The sequence below is a fragment of the Macaca thibetana genome, chromosome 18 (genome assembly GCF_024542745.1).
Source record: "Macaca thibetana thibetana isolate TM-01 chromosome 18, ASM2454274v1, whole genome shotgun sequence".
NCBI lineage: Eukaryota > Metazoa > Chordata > Mammalia > Primates > Cercopithecidae > Macaca > Macaca thibetana.
The window spans coordinates 64,911,519-64,933,152 of NC_065595.1; the positions used below are offsets into that span (position 1 = coordinate 64,911,519).

At 41.4% G+C, this 21,634-nt stretch overlaps 1 protein-coding gene and 1 long non-coding RNA gene across 2 annotated transcripts in view; one reads left to right on the forward strand and one right to left on the reverse strand.

Moving 5' to 3' along the window:
* EPB41L3 (erythrocyte membrane protein band 4.1 like 3) overlaps positions 1 to 10,487 on the reverse strand; it is a 157,905-nt gene extending 147,418 nt beyond the window's left edge. The window contains 1 exon segment of the mRNA XM_050767433.1: positions 10,016 to 10,487. Within this exon segment, the coding sequence (XP_050623390.1) occupies positions 10,016 to 10,439 (424 nt within the window). The 5' untranslated portion in view covers positions 10,440 to 10,487.
* On the forward strand, positions 6,775 to 9,177 carry LOC126941188 (uncharacterized). The gene is made up of 2 exons (XR_007721128.1): positions 6,775 to 6,953; positions 8,359 to 9,177. It is a non-coding gene; the product is annotated as an uncharacterized LOC126941188 (long non-coding RNA).
* Positions 10,488 to 21,634: the final 11,147 nt, after the last annotated feature.

The following is a 21,634-nucleotide window of genomic DNA, read 5'->3' on the forward strand; positions in this document are numbered from 1 at the left end:
TGCAGTGAGCTGAGATCCAGCCACTGCACTCCAGCCTGGGCGACAGAGCGAGACTCCGTCTCAAAAAAAAAAGGTATCTGTAGGACCCACATAGCTCAGTATGATTTTGACCAGCAGGATCACATTTACTCACAGAAGCATCTCTTCTTCAAGGCCATTTTAATCTATTACCAATCACAAAGCAAGAAAATTAACCCCAACTGAAGACATATTAAGAGCTATGTACGTACTTTCACTTAAGATTCTTACTCAACCATTCTGACCATTCTGCTACATAATTATCATTATCCCTATTTAACAGATAAGAAAACTAACCTTTTATCCTACTTCCTTAACCTTTTAAATGTTATGTAATTTCCTAGGGCCACAGAAGTTACAAGTGATGGACCAGCCATAAAGAAGCCCAAGCATTCTGAGTCCAAGGCCAGGTTTCTTTGCTCTATGCTAAATGTTCTCTCCAACACTAGTACTGTTTATTTATATTGTAACTGCTCTCCAGGTTAAATGCTTATTTGACAATAATGAAGAAGCTGGAGAGTTATTAAGACAAAAGTCCTTAAAACAGTGTGTCTCAAAATGTGGTCCAGGGACCACTTGGATCAGATTTCACCAAAGTCCTTGTCAGGACATAAAGAGGTCTGAATCCAACTCCAGATCTATTAGATGATAATCCGTGGATTGGTCCCCAAAAATTCCTTTTTAACAAACTCATCAGGTAATTCTGTTGTATGTGAAAATTTGAAAACCACTGTGTCTCATTCTTTGCAAACCTCTACTGTTATCTGGAATTTCACACTCAAAAAATCCTGCATTCTCATTGAGGGCCATCTTTTGGATTACGGGTTTTGTAGTGGAACGTCACAAAATTCTATACTCATCTTCAGGATCTTACAATTCCTAACACATGTCCCTAAAAACAAGCAAAGAGGACAACAGCATATACTACTGAAATGAGAAAACATGTACTATGTGTACATTCTCATTAGACTGGTTCTAGATGTCTTCAAACACAGATCTCATTTCAACCTTGAGGTAGGCAGCATCCTCATCTGTTCACTCTGGGGAACCTTGCCTAGAGAAATAGAGTACCCCACCGACAGTTACCTAGCTCAAGGTTAGCAGACGTTTCCATCTGTATCTTCCGTAACTCCTCGTATTTTCTTTATTCTGCAACAAGGATCCCCCACTGCTGGGCCAAGGACAGAGCCGCACAACTGGAGGTGAGTGGTGGGCGAGTGAGCACTACCACCTGATCTTTGCCTCCTGTCGGATCAGAAGTGGCATTTGATTCTCATCAGAGTGCGAACCCCATTGTGAACTGCACATGCGAGCGATCTAGGTTGCGCATTCCTTATGAGAATCGAATGCCTGACGAGCTGAAGTGGAACAGTTTCTTCCTGAAACCATCCCTCACAATCCCCGTCCATGGAAAAATTGTCTTCCATGAAACCCCAGCCTCTGCACCAAGGACAGGGTCACACAGCAGGAGGCGAGCAAAATGGAGGTCCTTGGTGCCAAAATGGTTGGGGGCCCCTGTTCTACAATATAACTTCCCCCAATGAATTACTGCTCTCATTTCAAGAATTCAAAGGAAAAGCTTTCCAGATGTCTTGAGCAGACAAATTAACCTCTATTTTCCAAGTCTTATACTTAGCCAGTAAGCATATTCCTTCTAAAGTTAATAAAAGTTGTCACTGAACCACACAAAATGGTATAAAACACACCAAAATTCATTAAGAGTAATTCTCTGTAATGAAATTACCAAAAACTCCCTGCATCTCTGGGACGTTAGTAACTCTAGATACAAATCATGTAGAAGGATGCAACTGTCAGGGACAGCCCGAGACCTCTAGATGCCCTGATGGCATCATCTCACAGAAGCCTGGGTGCACCGTTCCAGCTAGCACCACCTTCGGGATCATAAAGCTATTCTCCTCAAATGGGTGAATGAAGACTGGATTCCAGGTAAATCGAAGATTCGTCAAAATAATGGGATTGTGAATAACATAACAGAGCAGCCCACATCCCTGGAGAAGTGAATGGAATATGACATTTGTTACCACTCTATTGCTGAGGACGAAGGAAGGGTTGGGAACTCAGAGAGAGACCAAAGGGAGCTTAATATTTTCCATCTCTGGAAGCCCAATGACCCCCTATACCTACTAAACTATGCCAGACCCTGGATGGTTTGACTCTGGAGAGCCTAGTTCAGGTCCAGGCTGCTGCATCTGCTGTCCCTCGAGGCATGCCGAGAGGCACATGGGAGAATGGTGAGTACCTAGCAACTCAGGTTAGGCTTAGCTGGGTGAGCTCGGCCCTCCATGAAGAGATGACATTAAAATCTGAATTTTAAAAAATCAGGAAATATATGGTGAAAGTTTGCTTTAGTTTGTTAGAACTAAATATTCACATACAACATTGAGATATACGTAATCATCAGAGATTTTAATTTTTTTAAATATCCTGTTTTACCGCAAGCCTCTTTATATGTATATCAGAAGAGAGTCATGAAGCGTAGGCAGCAAGTGGCAGGAGGTAGGGGGGCTGGACGACAAAGCTTCACATCATCACCATTATTAAGGTAATGATCCTTTACCAGTATTGCACAAGACCAAAAGAAAATATTTATTTACCATTAAAAATAATGATGTGGATATAGATTTGCATGCATGAAAAAGCTTCCGCCAGACATACTGTTACATTAAAAAAAAAAAGAAGAAGAAAAAAAAAGTGTGGCGGGGCACAGTGGCTCACGCCTGTAATCCCAGCACTTTGGGAGGCTGAGGCGGACAGATCACTTGAGGTCAGGAGTTCGAAACCAGCCTGGCCAACCCGGTGAAACCCCATTTCTACTAACAATTAAAAAAAGAAATAGCCAGGCGGGGTGGTGGGCGCCTATAATCCCAGCTGCTTGGCAGGCTGAAGCAGGAGAATCGCTTGAATCTGGGAGGCTCATTAGAACCCAGGAGGTGGAGGTGGCAGTGAGCTGATATTGCGCTACTGCACTCCAGCCTGGGCAACAGAGTGAAACTCTGTTCTCAAACAAATAAACAAACAAACAAAAAACAGTTACATAGAAGTATTAAAGATAGAAGTCTACTCATGTAAAATATTATGTAACCTATGTGTAAGTCTGTATATGTGCAAAATGATGCTACTGCTACTTACAAAGCACTTGTGATATACCAGACACCGTGTTCAGTGTTTGCATGTATTACATCATTTAATCGTTATATCCATGAGACATAAGCATTATGCCCATTTTATAAATGAACAAACAGGCTCTAGGAAGTTAAAAGAACCATGCCGCACAGTTATTAAATAGCAAGGCCGAGAGCCTAACCCAGGTCTGTCCTATTCCACTCTGATACGTAATACATTCAGAAAGGTAGATAATGAGATTTCTTTCTTTGGTTTTTCAGTATTGTTAGAATATATTTTAAAGTGAGAATGTATAATTTTTAATATTTCAAATAACTGAGATATATTCATTGAAAGGATAAGAAGAAAAATCTTTCCATATTTCGTATATCTCATTTTCCACCTTAAACAATCCAAAAGTAGTATTTAATCCTCAGTTAAATACTCCCACAAAAACATGGAATGAATTGCCAAAATATCAATCATTGAGAGAAAAAAACATTATATTCAATTTCTGCAAAATTTTGGACAACTCCATTAACTAAAGACCATCTGTCTCCAGATTCCTATTCTTCCAACTCATCCTACACTTATCACGAGAAAAAAATATTCTTCTTCCCTACTCAACCACTTTCAATGACTCCCCACTACCTAGCAAAGTCCAAAATATCCCTTACTCTCATATCCAAAAATCTTCCACAATCAGACCTCACACTCCCTCCTTAGGCGCATCTCCCGTTACTCCCCAGCGAACAGGCTATATTCCAGCTAAAGGTAGGTCTCTTGACTTCTGGAATGTCCTGTCTGGAATGTCTGCTCAATGACTAATTGAGATTCTCTATCAAAATCCAGTCATCTTCCCAAGGCCAAAATGGAAAGTCAAAATGGGAAATGAAGAATTTTCAATAGATTTTTTCCTATAAAAGGATGCACATATCCTTTTATAGGAAACAATCAATAATACATAGAAAAACAATCACTGATACATGGATAGTGTAAAATAAGCACTACATATTATAAAATACATTTCAAAAAAATTGCACAGCCAAACAATAAAGCATATTTCATAAGATTCATGACACTGATTATGAGATAACATTATATTATATAGCACTCTGCCAATTAAGCTATGACTCATACATTTTTAGAAACTGGAATTTTCATTTTCTTCTTATCTAAAGAACTCAAATTGATTTAGTTATTCAACGCATAAAGAAAATATAAACAAAATAGATAGGCCAAGGTGTTCCCAAAAATTCTTACATATTCAGAATTCAACTCTTCCAAATTGTACATCAACTAAGAGTTACTGCTATCTATGCTTTTCCACACAATATCATCTTGAGTCACCACAAGCACTAGAAATGCATCACTTAAGAGTGCTCCATTACTGTCTCCAGGATTTTCTCCAATAGACTAACACCCAGTGTCCAATTTTTGATGCATATTCACAATCAATGAATTAAGTTGCCAGCTTTTTCTCTGTCACATGGCTGAGAGCCATGTAAGACATATCCCAATTTCAGAGATGTTAAATGTGAAAAAATAACTTTCTTTTAGAAATGATGAAATTTGGGGCTTGAATCAAATACAAAGAAACTCGCTATTTGAGGATGTAAACACAGGCATGTACGAAAATGACCGAAGAAGAGAGAGCTAAAACAGAAAATAGTTTTCCTCTCTTTAGTTCAATGCTAGGAGATCAGTATCATCTCCCAGCACTAATCCTTTTCAGCTTTTGTCACCCTCCCATTTGATCCCTCCCCTCTTCAGAGGACACCCTCCACACTGATGTCCTCCATGACACCAATTAGAGCTGGCAGGAAAGGAAGCCGACTCCCTGCAGTTCTTCCCTCAAAGAAACCATTCTTCTTTTCTCTTGGTACCTGCAGAATTCTCTTCCCTGATATGGCAAAACCTCTAGGACCTACCCAATTTGAGCTATTGACAGAGGTAACAATCTTGTTATGAAGAGGACCATGCCATTAAAAATAATGACTACATACATGAGTCCGGTAATTCTCAGTTTTAAATAAAGCAGCAATGCTTTTTAAACCTTCTCCAAGATTTTTTGTTTTTTTTTGGTAGTAAAGCATAAGTTACAAATGGCCCCACTTTTTAGACAATTCTGTAAGTACTTACTGAATGCTTTAAATGTCTAGACCTCTATTCGGTTTGGGAAAGAAACCTCAAAAGAAATAACTCCCTATCCTCATCAAGCACCCACCCAATATAACTGGAGAGAAAAATATATACTCAAGGCAGGTTAAATATTGCATTTGTTTTCTAGGTCTAATATAGACCTTTCTGCGTTCTCTCTCTCTCTCTCTCTCTCTCTCTCTCTGTTTTTAGTTTGTAAGGCAGCGTTATAAGAACAACGTATCAAAACGTCAGCAATCTAAAAATTAAGTTGTCAGCTTTTTCTCTGTACTGCAAATTACAAAAGAATTAGGGGTTTGGTGCTAATAGAAGCTTACAATTCCAAAGTATGCAAATTAACCAATCATCGCAAGGACTAAAAATGCAATACCAAAGACATTTCAACCAAGTAATCTGCAGTTCTGGCATCTAATTTCAACTTCTCTACTTGTGCCATTCTTCCCAATTTGTTTCTTCTTTATGCTTTGAAACTCTGCTCTGGAATTGCTATACAGTTAAGAAAGAACTGCCCAGAGCTCCTACATACATAATACACTCACATGAAAATTGCCAGTCATCTTAACAAGGAGGTATGGAAAAGACAAGGATCATCTGCAGCCATTCTGTGGTTCTTCATTTTTTATGCTGATATTACTATAAATTCAGAAAGGAAAACATGAAATGTACTTTATTGTTTCTGAATTTCAGTCTTATCATTTATTCAACACTAATTTGGGTGAAACATGTCTCTGATCATCTCTGTACTAGAATTCTAAATTAGGATTAAAATGCTAAATTATAAAATAATTAGTACATAAAACAAAAATGGAAATGGAAATCAATTACTCCAAATCACCACAGATATCTTCTACACTTATGAAATACCTTTTTCCATTTTTTCCAATTGCCAACAGCAATCACATCATTTAAAAATAAATGAGAACATTGCCTACCCAGTAAGTAAATTGCATCTTCAGAGAGACCACATACTTTTTAAAAATTACTAATAACCTAAATCAAGAATTTAAAAAGAATGCTCTTTTAGTACAAAGAACAGTAAGAAATATGTTGACTCAATATATAAATACAAATATACTCATTTTTCTTGTTCTTTAATTTTGTAAATGGCCCTTCTAAAAAATTACAGTATTTTTCCCTACAAAAGGAATATTCAATGCTTTCTACTATTTCACACACACAAAACACACACACACACACACCTCTCCTTCCTTCCTCTTGGGAGACACATTTTCCCATGTAGTCTTACATTCACTTATATCCTCTAATTCTCCAAACAATACCTCGCAATGCAGTTCAACTTGAGAAAGGAGAGTCTCAGTCATTGATCAGGCAAAGTTTTAAAGCCAGCGAGATGCTTCAGATGGTCTGGTTTTGCCTGCCCCACCCTTGTTTCCTTTGAGCCATAGTGATGTCACAACACCAGGCAGGACAATGACTTCACTGCTCCAGTCCTTGCTTCTGAGCACAGAATTCCTCACAGCCAAGGCAAACCAAATAACTGCAGAACCCTCCCCCGCCTGAGTGCCTGATGAATTCCCAACAAATCAGCAGCCAGCTAGCCTTTTGAAAGAAATAGACGCAGCGATCGCACGATTAAGGATCTCTCTAAATGAAGTGGTGCTAAAGATAAATTTGATTCATGGGTTTCAATGGTGAGTCTATATTCCACAGAAAACTGATGGGGTACTTAGAGGAGACTATGGGAATTAAAGATGGCCAGGGTAGATTACTCAAGCACCCTGTCTCGGCCGGGCTCGGTGGCTCACGCCTGTAATCCCAGCACTTCGGGAGGCTGAAGCAGGCGCATAACCTGAGGTCAGGAGTTCCAGACCAGCCTGGCCAACGTAGTGAAACACTGTATCTCTTAATTAAAAACAAACAAACAAACAAACAAACAAAAAAACAAAAACTAGCCAGGCGTGGTGGTGATCGCCTGTAATCCCAGCTACTCGGGAGGCCGAGGCAAGAGAATTGCTTGAACCCAGGAGTCAGAGGTTGCAGTGAGCCGAGACTGCGCCATTGCACTCCAGCCTGGGCGACACAGTGGGACTCCATCTCAAAAAAAAAAAAAAAAAAAAAAGTCCCTCTCTTCATTATATATAGTCAAATTCTCACAGAAAGAAAACATTTATTCCTCAGTCTACTCTTGGAGTTCTACTTTACTGGAGAGGACATGAATTCTAGTTTGTGAATTTTAGGGAAAGCACTAACTTAAAAGATGAATGCACATCATACAACATGGAAGAAAATACTTTTACAGTATTTTACAGAAAACACTTTTTACAGCAAGTTCCTGCCACACTTAATCTAATATACCATGTAAGTCCAGAAAAGATTCACAAGTAACAGCAACACATCTCTCAGTGCATGGATAGTGGCATCTCTTCTACCTAGGTGGCCCCTTAATGCATTTGACCAACCAGTTCTTAAAAAACAATTATAAATAAAATTGCATCCGATCAAGTTTAAAAATATCCTGATCTTTTTATTTCAACACAAAGTTGGCCAAAGTCCAAGCACTGTATAAGAATTGATGAAAAATTGCTTTTAACCTAAATCACATTCAAATGTCTTAAAAATTAAATGTAAATATCTCACTGAGACACTGACATTTGACCTATAGCTCCCGAATCCTTCACCTAAAAGGGGTTTACAAATCAAAGTGGCTACTCTTCTTGTTATGGATGAATTATTCACAAAACATGATCTGTTTTGAAAAACTTATTTTGGCTAAAGTGTATTAACTAAATAAACTTGATGCAGTGTTGTGCATCTAATAGTTTACTTTTCTAAACTACCAGAAAACCATAATGCAAATGAGATAGTATTAAGCATTCAGCTATCAATGCCTTGCAAATTAACAAATTGAAGTCACGCTTCTCCAATTTAGTATTTATTCCCTCTCACATTAATTTTGTTACTCCAACTAAAGTTTTTAAAGTTTGATACCAAAATTAACATGCATTTTTTAAACACTCTCTCTGAGCCAAGACAGAAATCACCTCTCAGTCCCCAGAGTTCACTGGAGCTTGATGTGCTGCTCTCTTTTCTTAATAGGGCTTTTCTGCTTAATTTGCTGTAATTGGGACTACGTCCATGGCTCACAGACATCAAGTGGAATTTTACCATTTTTGTTTCCTTGAGACTTTAAAAATCAGGGTGAATTTCAAAAATAATGTTTTTAAGCACTTCGTGTGACGCTTCCTGTACTACAGAAGTTAATGCTATCAAAAGAAACTCCAGCACACCTGGCCACCTCAGAGAGCTTAAAATTCCCATTGCAACCCCCGCCCCCCAACAAAAAGGACAGGCAGGATATCTGCAAAAGCAATTCCGCAAGACTAATGTAAAAAAGCTGAAACAACTTAAACACGCAATGGAAGCACTGCATTAGCAGGACTGCCGGGCCCTCTCAGGACCTCCCAGCCCAACCTCCACAAGTAATTAATACCACATGTTTCCTTTATCATTCTATTTGTCTGTTCCGCAATAATCTCTACCAACTTTAACCCTGGGCTGCAACTAAAGAAAAACCCTAGGAAACTTCAGATCCGTAATATAGAAAGAAAATTGAGAAGAATACTCTCATTGCAAGGGACCACAGTTACAATTTACTAGGTAACCACACCCACCGCATTGCAGAAGCCATGAACTTCGCGGGCGTGGGGGGGTGGGGGAGAAGGGGAAGAAGTCGGGCGAGATTAGAGGCGAAACCCGAAAAAGCAAGCCCCTGCGGCAGCAACCAGGAAACACCCGCCAGGAACTGGCTGACACCCCAGCTCCAGCGGTCCGAAGCCCCAGCCTCCCCACCCCCACCGCTGCAGAGCCGCCTTCGCAGACACCTCCCAAGGCGAATCGCAGCCCCGAGGGCGCCAGGTGAGTCGCGCCGCCCCAAGCCCCCGGGCCACGACAGGCCGACCCAGGCGCCCCCGGCCCGCCCCCGGGTGCCAGAGGCGAGGGGCCCCTGCAGGTGCCCAGGCCCAGGGCAACCCCGCTTGGACGCTCCCTCCTCCTCCCCCACCGGCCGGGGGCCGCTGCCCCAGTTCGGGGAACGAGGCAAGTTATGTAAAAGCGGCCGGCCCCGCTGCCCAGCGGGGATGCTTTGTGCGGAGCGCACCTTACCGGCCCCGCGCCGCGCCCGCCCGCGCCTGCACCCGGGACGAGCCCGCAGCCGCCGCGCACTGAGCGCACGGCCCCTCCCGCGGCCCGCCAGCCGCCAGCCGCCACCCGCCCGGGCGGCGCCGCAGTGTCGCCCCCTGTCCCTCGCACCTCCCCGGGGGAGGGGCCGGCCCGCGCTCGCCCCCAGTCCGAGGGGCAACTTAAAACATGGCGCCCCGGGCGGGGGATTTGCGAAAATTGGCGGAGAAGGGACGCGGGGACCGAGTTGCCCCACCGGCCAGGGATCCCAGGGAGGCCCCCAGGCCGGAGGCCGGGACTCAGGCTCTGCGCGCCGGCCCAGCCACTGCTGCAGCGCGGCGGGTGGAGCGGGAGGGGGGCGCGGCGCACAGGCTCGGCCCGCCGAGGGTCCCGGCGAGCGGGAGGGCGGTTGGGGACCCCAGGCGCGGGGCTCGGGATTCGGGAGACCGCGCGGCGCCGGAGCCACGCGTCAGCCCCACAGCCCGTGCGCCTCGCCCCAGGCCTCGGGCTCTTCCTCCGCACCTCGTAAAGCCGAGACCCCCTCGCAGTCCCCCACTCCGGGAGGCGGAAAAGTTACCTGGGATCAGCGGATAGCCCAGGCGCGCCGCGGCGTGGGGACCAGGCTCGGGCGCGCGTCCTCGGCGGCGGTGCGCAGGAGACTCGGGCGTGGGGAGGAAGCCGCAGCCCAGGGCTGCTCGCCGCGGCTCCCCCCGCCCCCTGTTGCAGGAGACACCGAGGCTCCGCGGAGCTGCGGCGGGGGCCCACGCCCAGAGACCGCGCAAGGAAAGCCAACCTCGTCCTGCCTGCCCTCCCAGCCGCGGGGGAGGGGGCCACCGCAGTACTTCAGGACAGTTACATGGGCACAACCTCCTCCTTCCTGGCGCAGGGTCAGGCTCCGCGGACGACGCCTGGAGACAGCTGCCAATGCCAATAGCTTTAGCCCTTGATTTCCACTTAGATGATGGCCTGGCCTCTCCAGCCCCCTCTCCCCTCCCAGACATCCCCTGTGAGAAAGGAGGGAGGGGGTGTTCCTGACCTTCAGGTGAGTTATTTATTGGCTAGGGACTGCAGTATTTTTTTTTTTTCTTTTTGGAAAGAAAATAAAAATCAAGTTGGTGGTGTTTTGAAGTCATGTTAATAGAGAAGATCTGAATTAATGGTTGATAAGAGAAGTCGCCCATCTTTCAGCAACTCAGCTACTCCGTCCTCTCCAGTACCTATAAAGCTTTCCACTGAAATGGAGCGGAGGGGGCTCCCTGATTTGTAAGTGAAATAAGTAACTCCTGGTCGTCTCACAATATCTTAAGATCTGACCGAGTAACTAAGACATTTAAGAAATGTTTTTATGGGCACAAAAAGAATAGAGTGAATAAGACATAGTATTTAATAGCACAACAGGGTGACTATAGTCAAAATAATTTGCACATTTTAAAATAAAGTATAATTGAATTGTAACACAAAGGATAAATGAAGGATGGATTTCCTGTTTTCCATGATGTGATTATTACACATTGCATGCCAGTAGCAAAACATCAAATGTACCCCCATAAATATATATACATACTATGTACCCACAAAAATTAAAAATAAAAATATTAAATATTAATTTTTAAAATTTTATGTATAAGTCATACAACATAAGATACATATATAGTAAAATGGTTATTATAGTAGATCAAATTAGCATATCTATCATCTCACATAGTTATGCATTTCTCCCAAAACCCCTCTACTTGTGGCAAGTGTAGCTATAATATACTCATTTAGCAAAATCCTGAATACAAGACACTTCTTAGCTCTAGTCCTCATGTTGTACATCAGATCCTTTTCATGTTGTACATTATTTTTTTTTTAATAGAGCCTTCTCCAGATCATCCGGTTGCCCCTCCAGGAGCTCAGGGACTCATTAAAAGAGGGAAAAAAAATGGATTAACAAAAATATTGCATTTGCTACTGGGTGCCAAAGACAGGATACAGAACACGTGCCTCTGGGAGGGATTAGTGGGCCTGATCTGTCAGTGAGGCCTGGAGAGGTGGGGAGACTTGGTGCAGGTTTCTAGAGGAAAACTTTAGTAGGAAAGGGGGATGGCATTTGATTTCCTTGGCTGGAGTGGAAGGGTTTTTTCATGTTGAAGAGGGAGAAGTTTGGAAAATTATAGTTACTATGTTGCTATGGAGTTTATGGGACTATATTCTATAGGTGTACAGCTTCGGGAAATTTTGAGTAAGAAAGTGTGACTTAAGTAATGTTTTAGGAAAACTAATCTTACGGCTCTGCAAAGACTAGAACAGATGGGCAAATACCAGGTTGGTGATAGGAGGAGACTATGGCATTAAAACAGTTACCAGAGGTAACAAGGGCCTGAACTGCCTTTCAGGTGACAGATAAAGGTGACATTTCCAATAGTGGATGTTTGGGAATTAACTGCATTTCCTGTCAGGAAGTGTTGCATATGAGTATTAGAGATATATATGCACATATCACATATGCACCTGTATGACTCTCTGTGTGTGTGTGTGTGTGTGTGTGTGTGTGTAGCATATAAGGTATGTGAATGAAGAAAGAATTCATTTTCCTTTTTTGCATGTACACTAAAGCACTCTCTATTGAAAGTGGACTTGAATAAATTGTATTGTTTACAATAAACACTCATTTGGCATTATCATTCAAGACACAGATGGCTCCATATTTTCATTCATTTTTTTGCAGTATTTTTGCTATTTTTTTAAATTGAAAGCAAACTTTTTCTTATGACTCATGAATCTTAATCTTTGTGGTGATGAAAATCAGCAATAGTGTCTGAATGGCAATTTTCTTAGGAGAACAATGTTAGACAACTAAGTAATTTTTTTAATTAGAAATACCTATCTAGGCCCAGGCGCGGTGGCTCATGCCTGTAATCCCAGCACTTTGGGAGGCTGAGGTAGGTGGATCACGAGGTCAGGAGTTCAAGACCAGCCTGGCCAAGATGGTGAAACCCCGTCTCTACTAAAAATACAAAAATTAGCTGGGCGTGGTGGTGGGTGCCTGTAATCCCAGCTACTCAGGAGGCTGAGGCAGAGAATTGCTTGAACCTGAGAGGTAGAGGTTGCAGTAAGCTGAGGTCTCACCACTGCACTCTCGCCTGGGCAACAGAGGGAGACTCCGTCTCAAAAAACAACAACAACAAACAAGCAAACAAAACCCCATCTAATTATGGTAATATTCCATGAATTGAAAATTTGGAGTAAAAATCACACTGCTGTATAGTTTGATAGGAAATCTCAGAAGCAATTACTTTGGAATCCTCTGGATTTGACCAAGGCTCTCCTCTATTATTTTTTTCCCCCTAGCACAGACAGGGAGAAAAAGAAACATCAAATTCATGAGTGGTGCATAGCTGCATAGCTCCCTCAGCAACTTGCCTGCATCTTGGTAATAGCAATCTCTTCATTCTTTCTTGTGAATCCCATGAAGGATCCTGTCTTAGTCCTCTCCGTCTCCGCACAGTGCCTCACTGGGCACATTGCAAGCCAAGCACTTAACGTTTTTGCTAAATGAATGAATGGACATTGAATAATGAACTAAGCTGTCACTTTTCTTCAGGGATTCAGCTTCCTCATGTATAAAATTAGGGACTGGTTCTAAAATTCTGTATGGTTCAATAATATTAGGGTTCTATAAAACTAGAAGATGTATCACCGCTTACTACTTAGTAAAAGCAATAATGAAAACCCTACTATTTAACTCTCATCAGGAAATAATGAGCTCTTCCACATAGAAAGGAGAAGGAACATAAAGTAGAAAGCAAGATGAAGATACAATTACAATTGAATTTGCTCGCTTTCTTAGAATACTAACTTCTCTCCTTTTCCCTCTCACTACCAAAAATAAAGCCCCTATCGCCCCAGAGAATTCTTTATTCTTCTCAATGTAACCCCCCCCATGGTGCTGTTTCAATAAGTTGTAGAAAAGTAGTTCTTGGGTCCAGTAAATGCCTTTTACACAGTCCTAGAATTAGTGCCAATTTGGCATGAGAGCTCAGTTCTTCAGATTCTTAGTTTACTATGTCCACACAGTGCTAAAGGGAGTGTTATGCAAATACTGAAATAATCCATGGAAAGTCAGAAAGATTCCGTGACTCTAGCCTAGGTTCTTAGGATGCCCATTCTGGTCTCCACTACCTTAACTTGGGCTTCCTCTACGCTAATCTTATTTATGGACTTCCTGAAATTACTCTACTGTATGTAAGTTATATCACTGAAGGCCACCAGCTATCAAGAATTCTAGCCACAGTGCAGAGAAAAGGGTGCAACTTACTTCAGGTAAGATATGTGTGTAAATTCATCCCAAGCTGAAGAGATTGGATCCCCCCGAACCTCTATTCCACCTCAAATGTCAACAGAGTACTGACTCCTTGAGCGAATGAGTAACTGGTACTCTGCTACCAGTTACTGGTAGCAATGATAACTCCAACCTGCTAGCCAAGACAAAGACAGAATTTGCAGTTGTATTCACAGCCATGTTGTCAGCGTTATGGACGAGACTCCAGAAAGAAATAATAGAGAATCAGTCTGGTTAAACTCATCTGAACTTTGCTCTCAAACATGAAAATTGAAGGAATATTGACGCTTGAGCAAACCCTACAAATGCCACCCTAATAAACATGCACACTCATTTGGCCTCATTTATTCAACTTGATCTGCTGCCTTCGTGAAATGTTAACAACACTGGCAATAACTAGTTGAGGCTTATTTTATGCTCAGAATAATGTCGGGCACCTGAATTGCATATCAAGTTCTTGAAATCAGGATGTGAAGTCTTCAGCCACAGCAGTACTGGGGACCATAAATAAGAGAAATACAGGGATGAATGCATAATTCAAAAGCAACAAGCTTATTCTTCTGAAATAAAAATTCATTGAAGAGTTTCTAGGTTCTAAGAATAGCTTTAAGTTTACAGCTCATTAAGGCTTCCAGATGCTCTCTTCCTATTGAGTTTGTATACACCATTTCAGGGGTCTGTCTACATGCAAGGCACAGATGCAAAATGAAATAAAGTATTGATAAGTATAAATGTAGCACAAAATGTACAAAAATGTATACATGAGAGGGAGCAAGTTTAGGCATGCTAACACCATTTAAAATCATTCCTATTCATCAGAATTCCATATTCGCCTTTTTTCTCTTTGTATTCTTATATAAAGAATAGCCTTAAAGGTGGACCAGTACATAGTATGTAAGTTTTATTGTATTAAAACATATCCTTATTGATATTTGTACTTTCTCCATTTCTAGTAAATTTTAGAAATAAGTCTCAGCACTTTTAAACAGAATAATTTTAATAAAATTGTAAGGGTTATTCTAGTGCTCAATTCTTTATTAAATGTAAATGCTCGATGATTCTATTCTTCTCAAGTAAAAATAAAAAATCCATTGAGAATGTTTTCTATTTAAGGAGTTTATGTATTATAAATATGGAATGGTAAAATATGAATGCTAAAATACAAAGAATGGACGTTGTTAATCTGTAATATTAAATTCAACTCTCAACCACGTGACCACTATTGATTATATGCCAAGACACTTAACATTTTAATCACTTTGCCCCCAAAAGACAAAATAAATGCCAGCAAGCCTCTGCATCCCCTGTAAAGCTATAAGTAATCCTAATCAGCTATTATGCTTCACCCCAGAAGCTATCAACAAAAATTAATTGAGGAAGAAATAATAGATAGTAAGACACATTCAGAAGTCGGGCGTATTGACTTGTTAATGCTATCTTCTCTTTAGGCAAATGTGTGATGGTTAACTTTATAAACTAATAAACATACAGCAATAGCTACTTTAAGGAAAAACATTAGCTTTGTTTCCTAATTTAATTCCTGTTTTCCAGCGTGTTTTTTCCCCCTTTCCAACTGTCTCACTGGTTGCAGATTTCAACAGTGAGGGTACAACCTGAAAATGTCATTCCACTATAGTCCACAGCTTCCAGAATGCTCTGGGAATCATTAAGAACATCATCTAGAATATCCTGTCCCTCAAAATAAATTTGTTTAATAGGTCAAAGCCATTTGAAAGAAAGCCTTGGCTACTAACACTCTCCTATGCAAGATGTTTATTAGGGATTTGTCTGATATCCAAGGCTTACTCATTTGTAAATGATACAAATCTGAGGATACCAGAGTTTCTCAAACTGGCTTATTCGTGAACAGTTTTCTAAGTTTTACATTTCTGTGTCAGTAAAAATCTTAAAAAGAATAAAACTACCAGATGCACACCATTGATATCAGAATCATTCAAAGTGCTTGTAAATAATGCAAATTTTGGGGTCCAGCCTTAACTAAGTGAGTCAAGCTCTGGGGTGGGGTCCAGGGAGCAGGCGTTTTTAACAAGTTCCCCAGGTGATTATAAATCACACTAAATCTTGAGAACCATTGATCTAGGCGACCGGTCCATACCAACAATCCCACAGGTGACAAAGTGTGTTCAGACACGTTTCATAGAAGTTGGAACAGAAAGGAGGTGGAAGAACAGCCTCACTCAGACATATACGAGAGCTGAACTGAAGATAATCTACGCTACACATTTCACAGTTTGCAAGAGTTATCGCTTGGATCCTGTGATTGCATGCATCAGTCTGTAGCAGCAGTTCATTAGCAGTAAGTATAGTAATAAATAACAATGAAGGATTGTCCTGTTCCCAATTCCAGCAATAATTGGATTAGATGCCTATTTATTAAAGATTGCAGTAACACTGCAACTCTGACCTTAATTTCCAAGTTTTTACAAAGTTGCCAAGGGATGTCTCATTAAAATGGGAAATTGAGGACTAATTGCTGGCAGTTTTAGTTAAGTTTGAGATCTGACTATCTTAAACCCTGCAAATAGAGAATTTCAGTACATTTTGGTACACTATACTCAGGCAAATAGCATTCCTTGGGCTGCTTAGTAAAACTTAGTGAACCAAATTAAATAAGGAAATTGACCAGAGGCTCCATCCTTCCAAAGCACGACATGAAGAATTTTGTTTCAGAAAAAACAATATCATTTATCGTTTTAAATTAGCATGTTTTGCTGATTTTATTTTACAGGCCTTGCATTTCTCCTATCAATTTATATGGTTATTTTGGTTTTATATGTGATGAACCCTATAAACTTAATTCTGGTTTTACATCTGTATATGTTTAGAAATATTTTCCTTCATCAAAGGATGAAATTTCAGCTCAATAAAAGAGGACCATCATTCTAATATGGGCCCCGCTGTTTCATGAGCAGTGAGTTTCCACTTACAATGTTTAAGGAGATACCAGATGACATCTGTCAGTAATGCCCCAGAAGGCTGCTTCTTTCAGGAGGGCACTTGGGCAAAATCAGCTATAAAGTCCTGTCCAACTGGGAGATGAAATTGTGTTCCAAATGTTTGCCACTCAGGAACCAGGGCTTGCCTACCCTGTTTGAGGCAGCAACTCAAGCACTGACTTCATGAAGGAACATTCATGTACATATGTACATGGTCTTTGAATCCCTAATAACTTCTCAATTATAGGTTGAGATTAATTTGTCATTGGTTCCAAGCTTTTTCTCCATAAATCTCACGACAGTTTCCACCACCTCTTCCCCTCCCACGTCTTCTCGGATCCATCAACTCTAATCTGCTTAGATTTACACAAGTTCTCAACCTCTCTAATGAAACCTTTCTTTATCTCTGAGCCAAGCTTTGGTGAATTAACATAAGTAGCTGGGCATGGTATTGTTTTTGGAGTCAAGGTATAAATATTCTGAATGGGAAACCATGAAGCCTATTTTGGAATTCTTCCTGGGTGTCTCAATGCCAATTCCCAAATTATCCCACTGTTTAACAAAATCAAACGGGCATGCAGTGAGCACATACCATCCTCCTGAATGCCATTATAGCTTGATGAACAGAGCACCAAGTAATATCTGAAAATCGTTGTATAACCTTCAGCAAATTTCCACTTCTCTTGATGTGATATCAATATTCATTGAAATATTCCCTCCATTTTCTCTTTTACTAGCACAGATGGGTGGTTCTCAACCACAGCTGCACATTAGCAGAATCACGTGGGGGGATTTTTTAAAAAAACAGCCACTGAAGGCTGGACATGGTGGCTCACTGCTGTAATCCCAGCACGTTGGGAGGCCGAGGCGGGTGGATCACTTGAGCCCAGGAGTTTGAGACCAGCTTGGGCAATATATTGAGACCCCAACAAAAAAATTTTAAAATTAGCCTGGTGTAGTGGAGCATGCCTGTGGTCCCAGGTACTCAGGAGGCTAAGGTGGGAGGATACTTGAGCCTGGCAGGGTGAGGCTGCAGTGAGTTGTGATAGTACCACTGCACTCCAGCCTGGGCAACACAGCAAGACCCTATCTCAACAAAACAAATTTTTTAAGGCACTGAAGTGAATTCCCACAGCTGGGTGATAGGTACATGTGAACTTACACAATTCCCTCTATTTTGTGTACATTTGAAAGGTTTCATAATTGAAAGTTTAAATTTAAAAAGTTTAAATATTGGTGCTTACACTGTATCCCAAACCAATTAGATAAGAACCTCTGGAGAGTGGGACCCAGGCAGCAGTATCTTTCAGCATTCCCCAAGTGACTTTTAGGAGTAAATGGAGTTGAGAAACAGGTAAAAGAAGACTAAAGCACATACTTACATTGAATGTTAAGAATTCCTCAAAAGAGAGAGACTATAAAAATACACATTGATAACAAGCACTTATTTATATCTTTAAAAAATCACCTGAAGTCCTTATAGAAACCACTGGATTACACGTGCATGTGCCCATTCTCTATGAAGTGAGTTAACTTTGAACAGGCTGGGTTTGCTTGGCAGTACCTGCCATCAGATTTGTTCATTCTCACACTCTAGGGGAAACCTATTACTGTAGATGGCTACCCAGTTCATAGTAATGTGTCAATAAAATGCTGACATATTTCACATCAGGTGTAAAGAACTCATCACACGTTAAATATCGTGACTAGAATTTCAGCAACTCTTCAAACACCCAAAAGAAAAAAATATCATTTGTGGTTTTATTCCAACTTTCCATGTAATGTGTAGAAGTCACACACACGAGCACTTGTGGTTATCTCAGATGATGAATAATAGAAGGTTCCAGCAGGTACTTTTTGATGAAACATAAAAATATTTGAAAAACTAGAGGAGCCTGTCGGAAATTGTGTCTAAGTGAATATAACCTGACATTTTATGAATTGGATCTAGCGATTTTCCCCAGGTGTGTTCAGGCATTGGGATACTGCTACATCACGATACCCGGCCCAGGGATCTCTGTTTTCACTAAGAGCTAAAATTTATTGAGCATTTACCTTATATGAGGAACTGTTTTACAAGCTGTTGTTCCAGATGAATAGCTTTCACCATCACCAGAACCCTCCAAGTTGGAATCTATTATCACCCTTATTTTCAAAAGAGGTCAGTGAGGCAGAAGCTGTTTCAACAAGGTGCCCGAGGTTACACAGATTTGGCTATCAGAGCCAGCATGCAAGCTCAGGTAGTCTGACTTCTGAGCTAGTCCCCTAAAGCCTCTAACTAGACAGTCAAATGAATATATACACACAGATATTCAGTTAAATCATATGAAATTGCCAATATTCAACTGTTTTGACTTTCAGAGCAGTAACTTTCTAGCACAATAATATACTCCAATGAGAACACATTGCATTGGCTACAAAGAAGAGAAACAGAGTTAAGGAAAGACTATTTCTACTGCTATGGACACATTAGAGAACAGAAAAAGTCTTCCAAAAAGTCACTAATTTAGAAAAAATATCAAGTTGTTCATAGTCTAAGAAGCTACTAAAAGAACGTAAGGCAACTGCTAATAAAATTATAATTATTATCGTTAACTTTTATTTACCTCTGCTGTGTGCCACACAGTGTTTTAAGGGATTTCTCTGCACCTTATCTCTTTGTTCCTCACAATTCTATGAGGTAGGAACTACAATTATCCATAATTTACAGGTGATTAAAAAAACTGACGCAAATGAGAGGTTGAGTAGCTTGTCTCAGGCCTCATATTTGGTGAGTAGTAGAACCAGGCAATTTTATTGTGGAGTCCATGCTCTTAACCATGATGCTAAACTGCCCCTACACAATTACATAGGTTCCCTTGGAATTTCCTCTACAGAAAAGGGATATTAATTTCAAAAACCTGTGCCCAAAATGGGATCCTTGTATAAACATGTATCCATTTGACCAAGAAGAGCATTCTACAAGTTAAGAGTTTGAGAAAAAGGCCAAAGGAGAATGGTCTCATCCATCAGTGGATCCTGCTGACTCTACCTTCAGGACATACCCAGAATCAGCCATTTCTCACTATACCTGCCTCTGGCACCCTGGTGCAAACCATCACCATCTCCTGTCTGGGTTAGTGCAACATCTCAGCACATTTGTCTCTGCTGCCACCCTGAGACCCCTATAGTCATTATTCAAACAGAAGATACTGTCAGCCTGGTAAAACAAGCCAGATCACATCACTTTTGTTCAAAGCCTCTGGGGGCCGTGTTATCTGCCCTCACCCCATCCAGCCCCACCGTTCTGAACATATCTGCCAGCCATACTCCCCATCTCACTCCAGGCACTCTGTCCTTGCCGTTCCTCACACAAGCCAGGTGCACTCTCACCATCAGCTTTGGAATCATCTCTTCTCTAGGAAATACTAATGCTCTCGCCTACTTCAAGTCTTTGCTCCCATCACCTCTCAGAGAGGCCTGCCCTGCACACCTTAAATATACACAGTAGAAACAAAACTGTGATGGGGCTACCCCAGCACCTGTTCCCTTATCCCACTCTCCTTTTTTCCCATGACCTAACATGGCATATCATTTCCTTATTATGTTTATTGTCTGTCTTCTGCCATTCCAGACATATATCCCACAAAAACAGGGGTCCAGTCATCTAGAACAGTGCCTGGCATTGAGAAGGCATTCAATCTATGTGTGTTGAATAAAAGAATTTTTAAAAGCACAGAGATGATAAAATATGGAACTCTTTTGGAAGGATTATTAGAAGGATTCAAGTATAAAATTGAAGCGTTAGCTTGCCCAGTATTGGGATTAGACACAGGTAGGAGATTTGTAAGGAAGAAACTAAATCTAAGGGAATGGTGGATATATGATAAAAATGTGACATAGTTATATGCAACATACATTGCTTCCCTCCAACCACGGAGCTGATTTAGGCAGCGCCTCCCCATCACCCTAAGAAAAACCCCATTCCTCACACCTGAGCCAACCCTGGTGACACCAGTAGGGTTCCTCTTCCATCACACACCCAGAGATGAGAGGGAAGAATGGTAAAGCCACCCCTCCCCAAATGCCACTGGGCCATTGTTAACACCAGGGGCAATTTAATGAGCATTTATATTCTGAGGACAAAAGAAAATGTGACAGGATTCAAGCAGGGCCCTCTTTGCTCATGTGCACAAACAATGGCAATGACCACTGCAGTGGAAAATGTCAGATCATCTGAAGCAGAAGTGTCCAGGCTAACATTATTTTTCATATCAATGGTTGCCATGGTGATATTTATAAAGATTTAGCTACCATCAAGCAGTGAACAATTTTAAGGGGCTGTTGGAGGAGAAGACGTCGCAATCCACCCTTTGTCCTCACAAATCACTGTCATCCCACTTGCTCCCATGACATGGCTCACTTCTTTTGATTGCGCTTGGCGTGCCCACTAAAGATGAGTTTTAGATTCTGTCATTTCAGGCTTGAAGCCTGTGCTGTGTTTTTCCATTTGGTCTGCTTTAAGGTTTCTTCAGTGATTCACAGTGCCCTTTCAAACATCACCAGGTTATTTCTCCACCGATCTCCTCATCCCCAGCCTCTGCCTCCACCAGGGCACCCAAGTTCCAGGGCCTCCTATCCCCTAGTCACCCTCTGGAGGGGGCATTCGTGTGTGTTGACCATTGCCAAATTTATGCAACCTCCATACTTCGAGAAAACATCAGGAGATAGTGAGTCGGTAGAGGTATATCTTAACCACTCCCCCCGTACTGACCCACTAGATTGTAAGCTCTGTGAGGGCAGTGGGTCTGTTTTACTCATATTTGTATTTTTCAGAATAAGTAGCATGGCACGTTAGCCCTCAAAGGAGCTGAAAAACATCCTAGCACAAGGTAGTAGAGACCTTAGTGAATGAAACCACAAATTCCCACGCAAA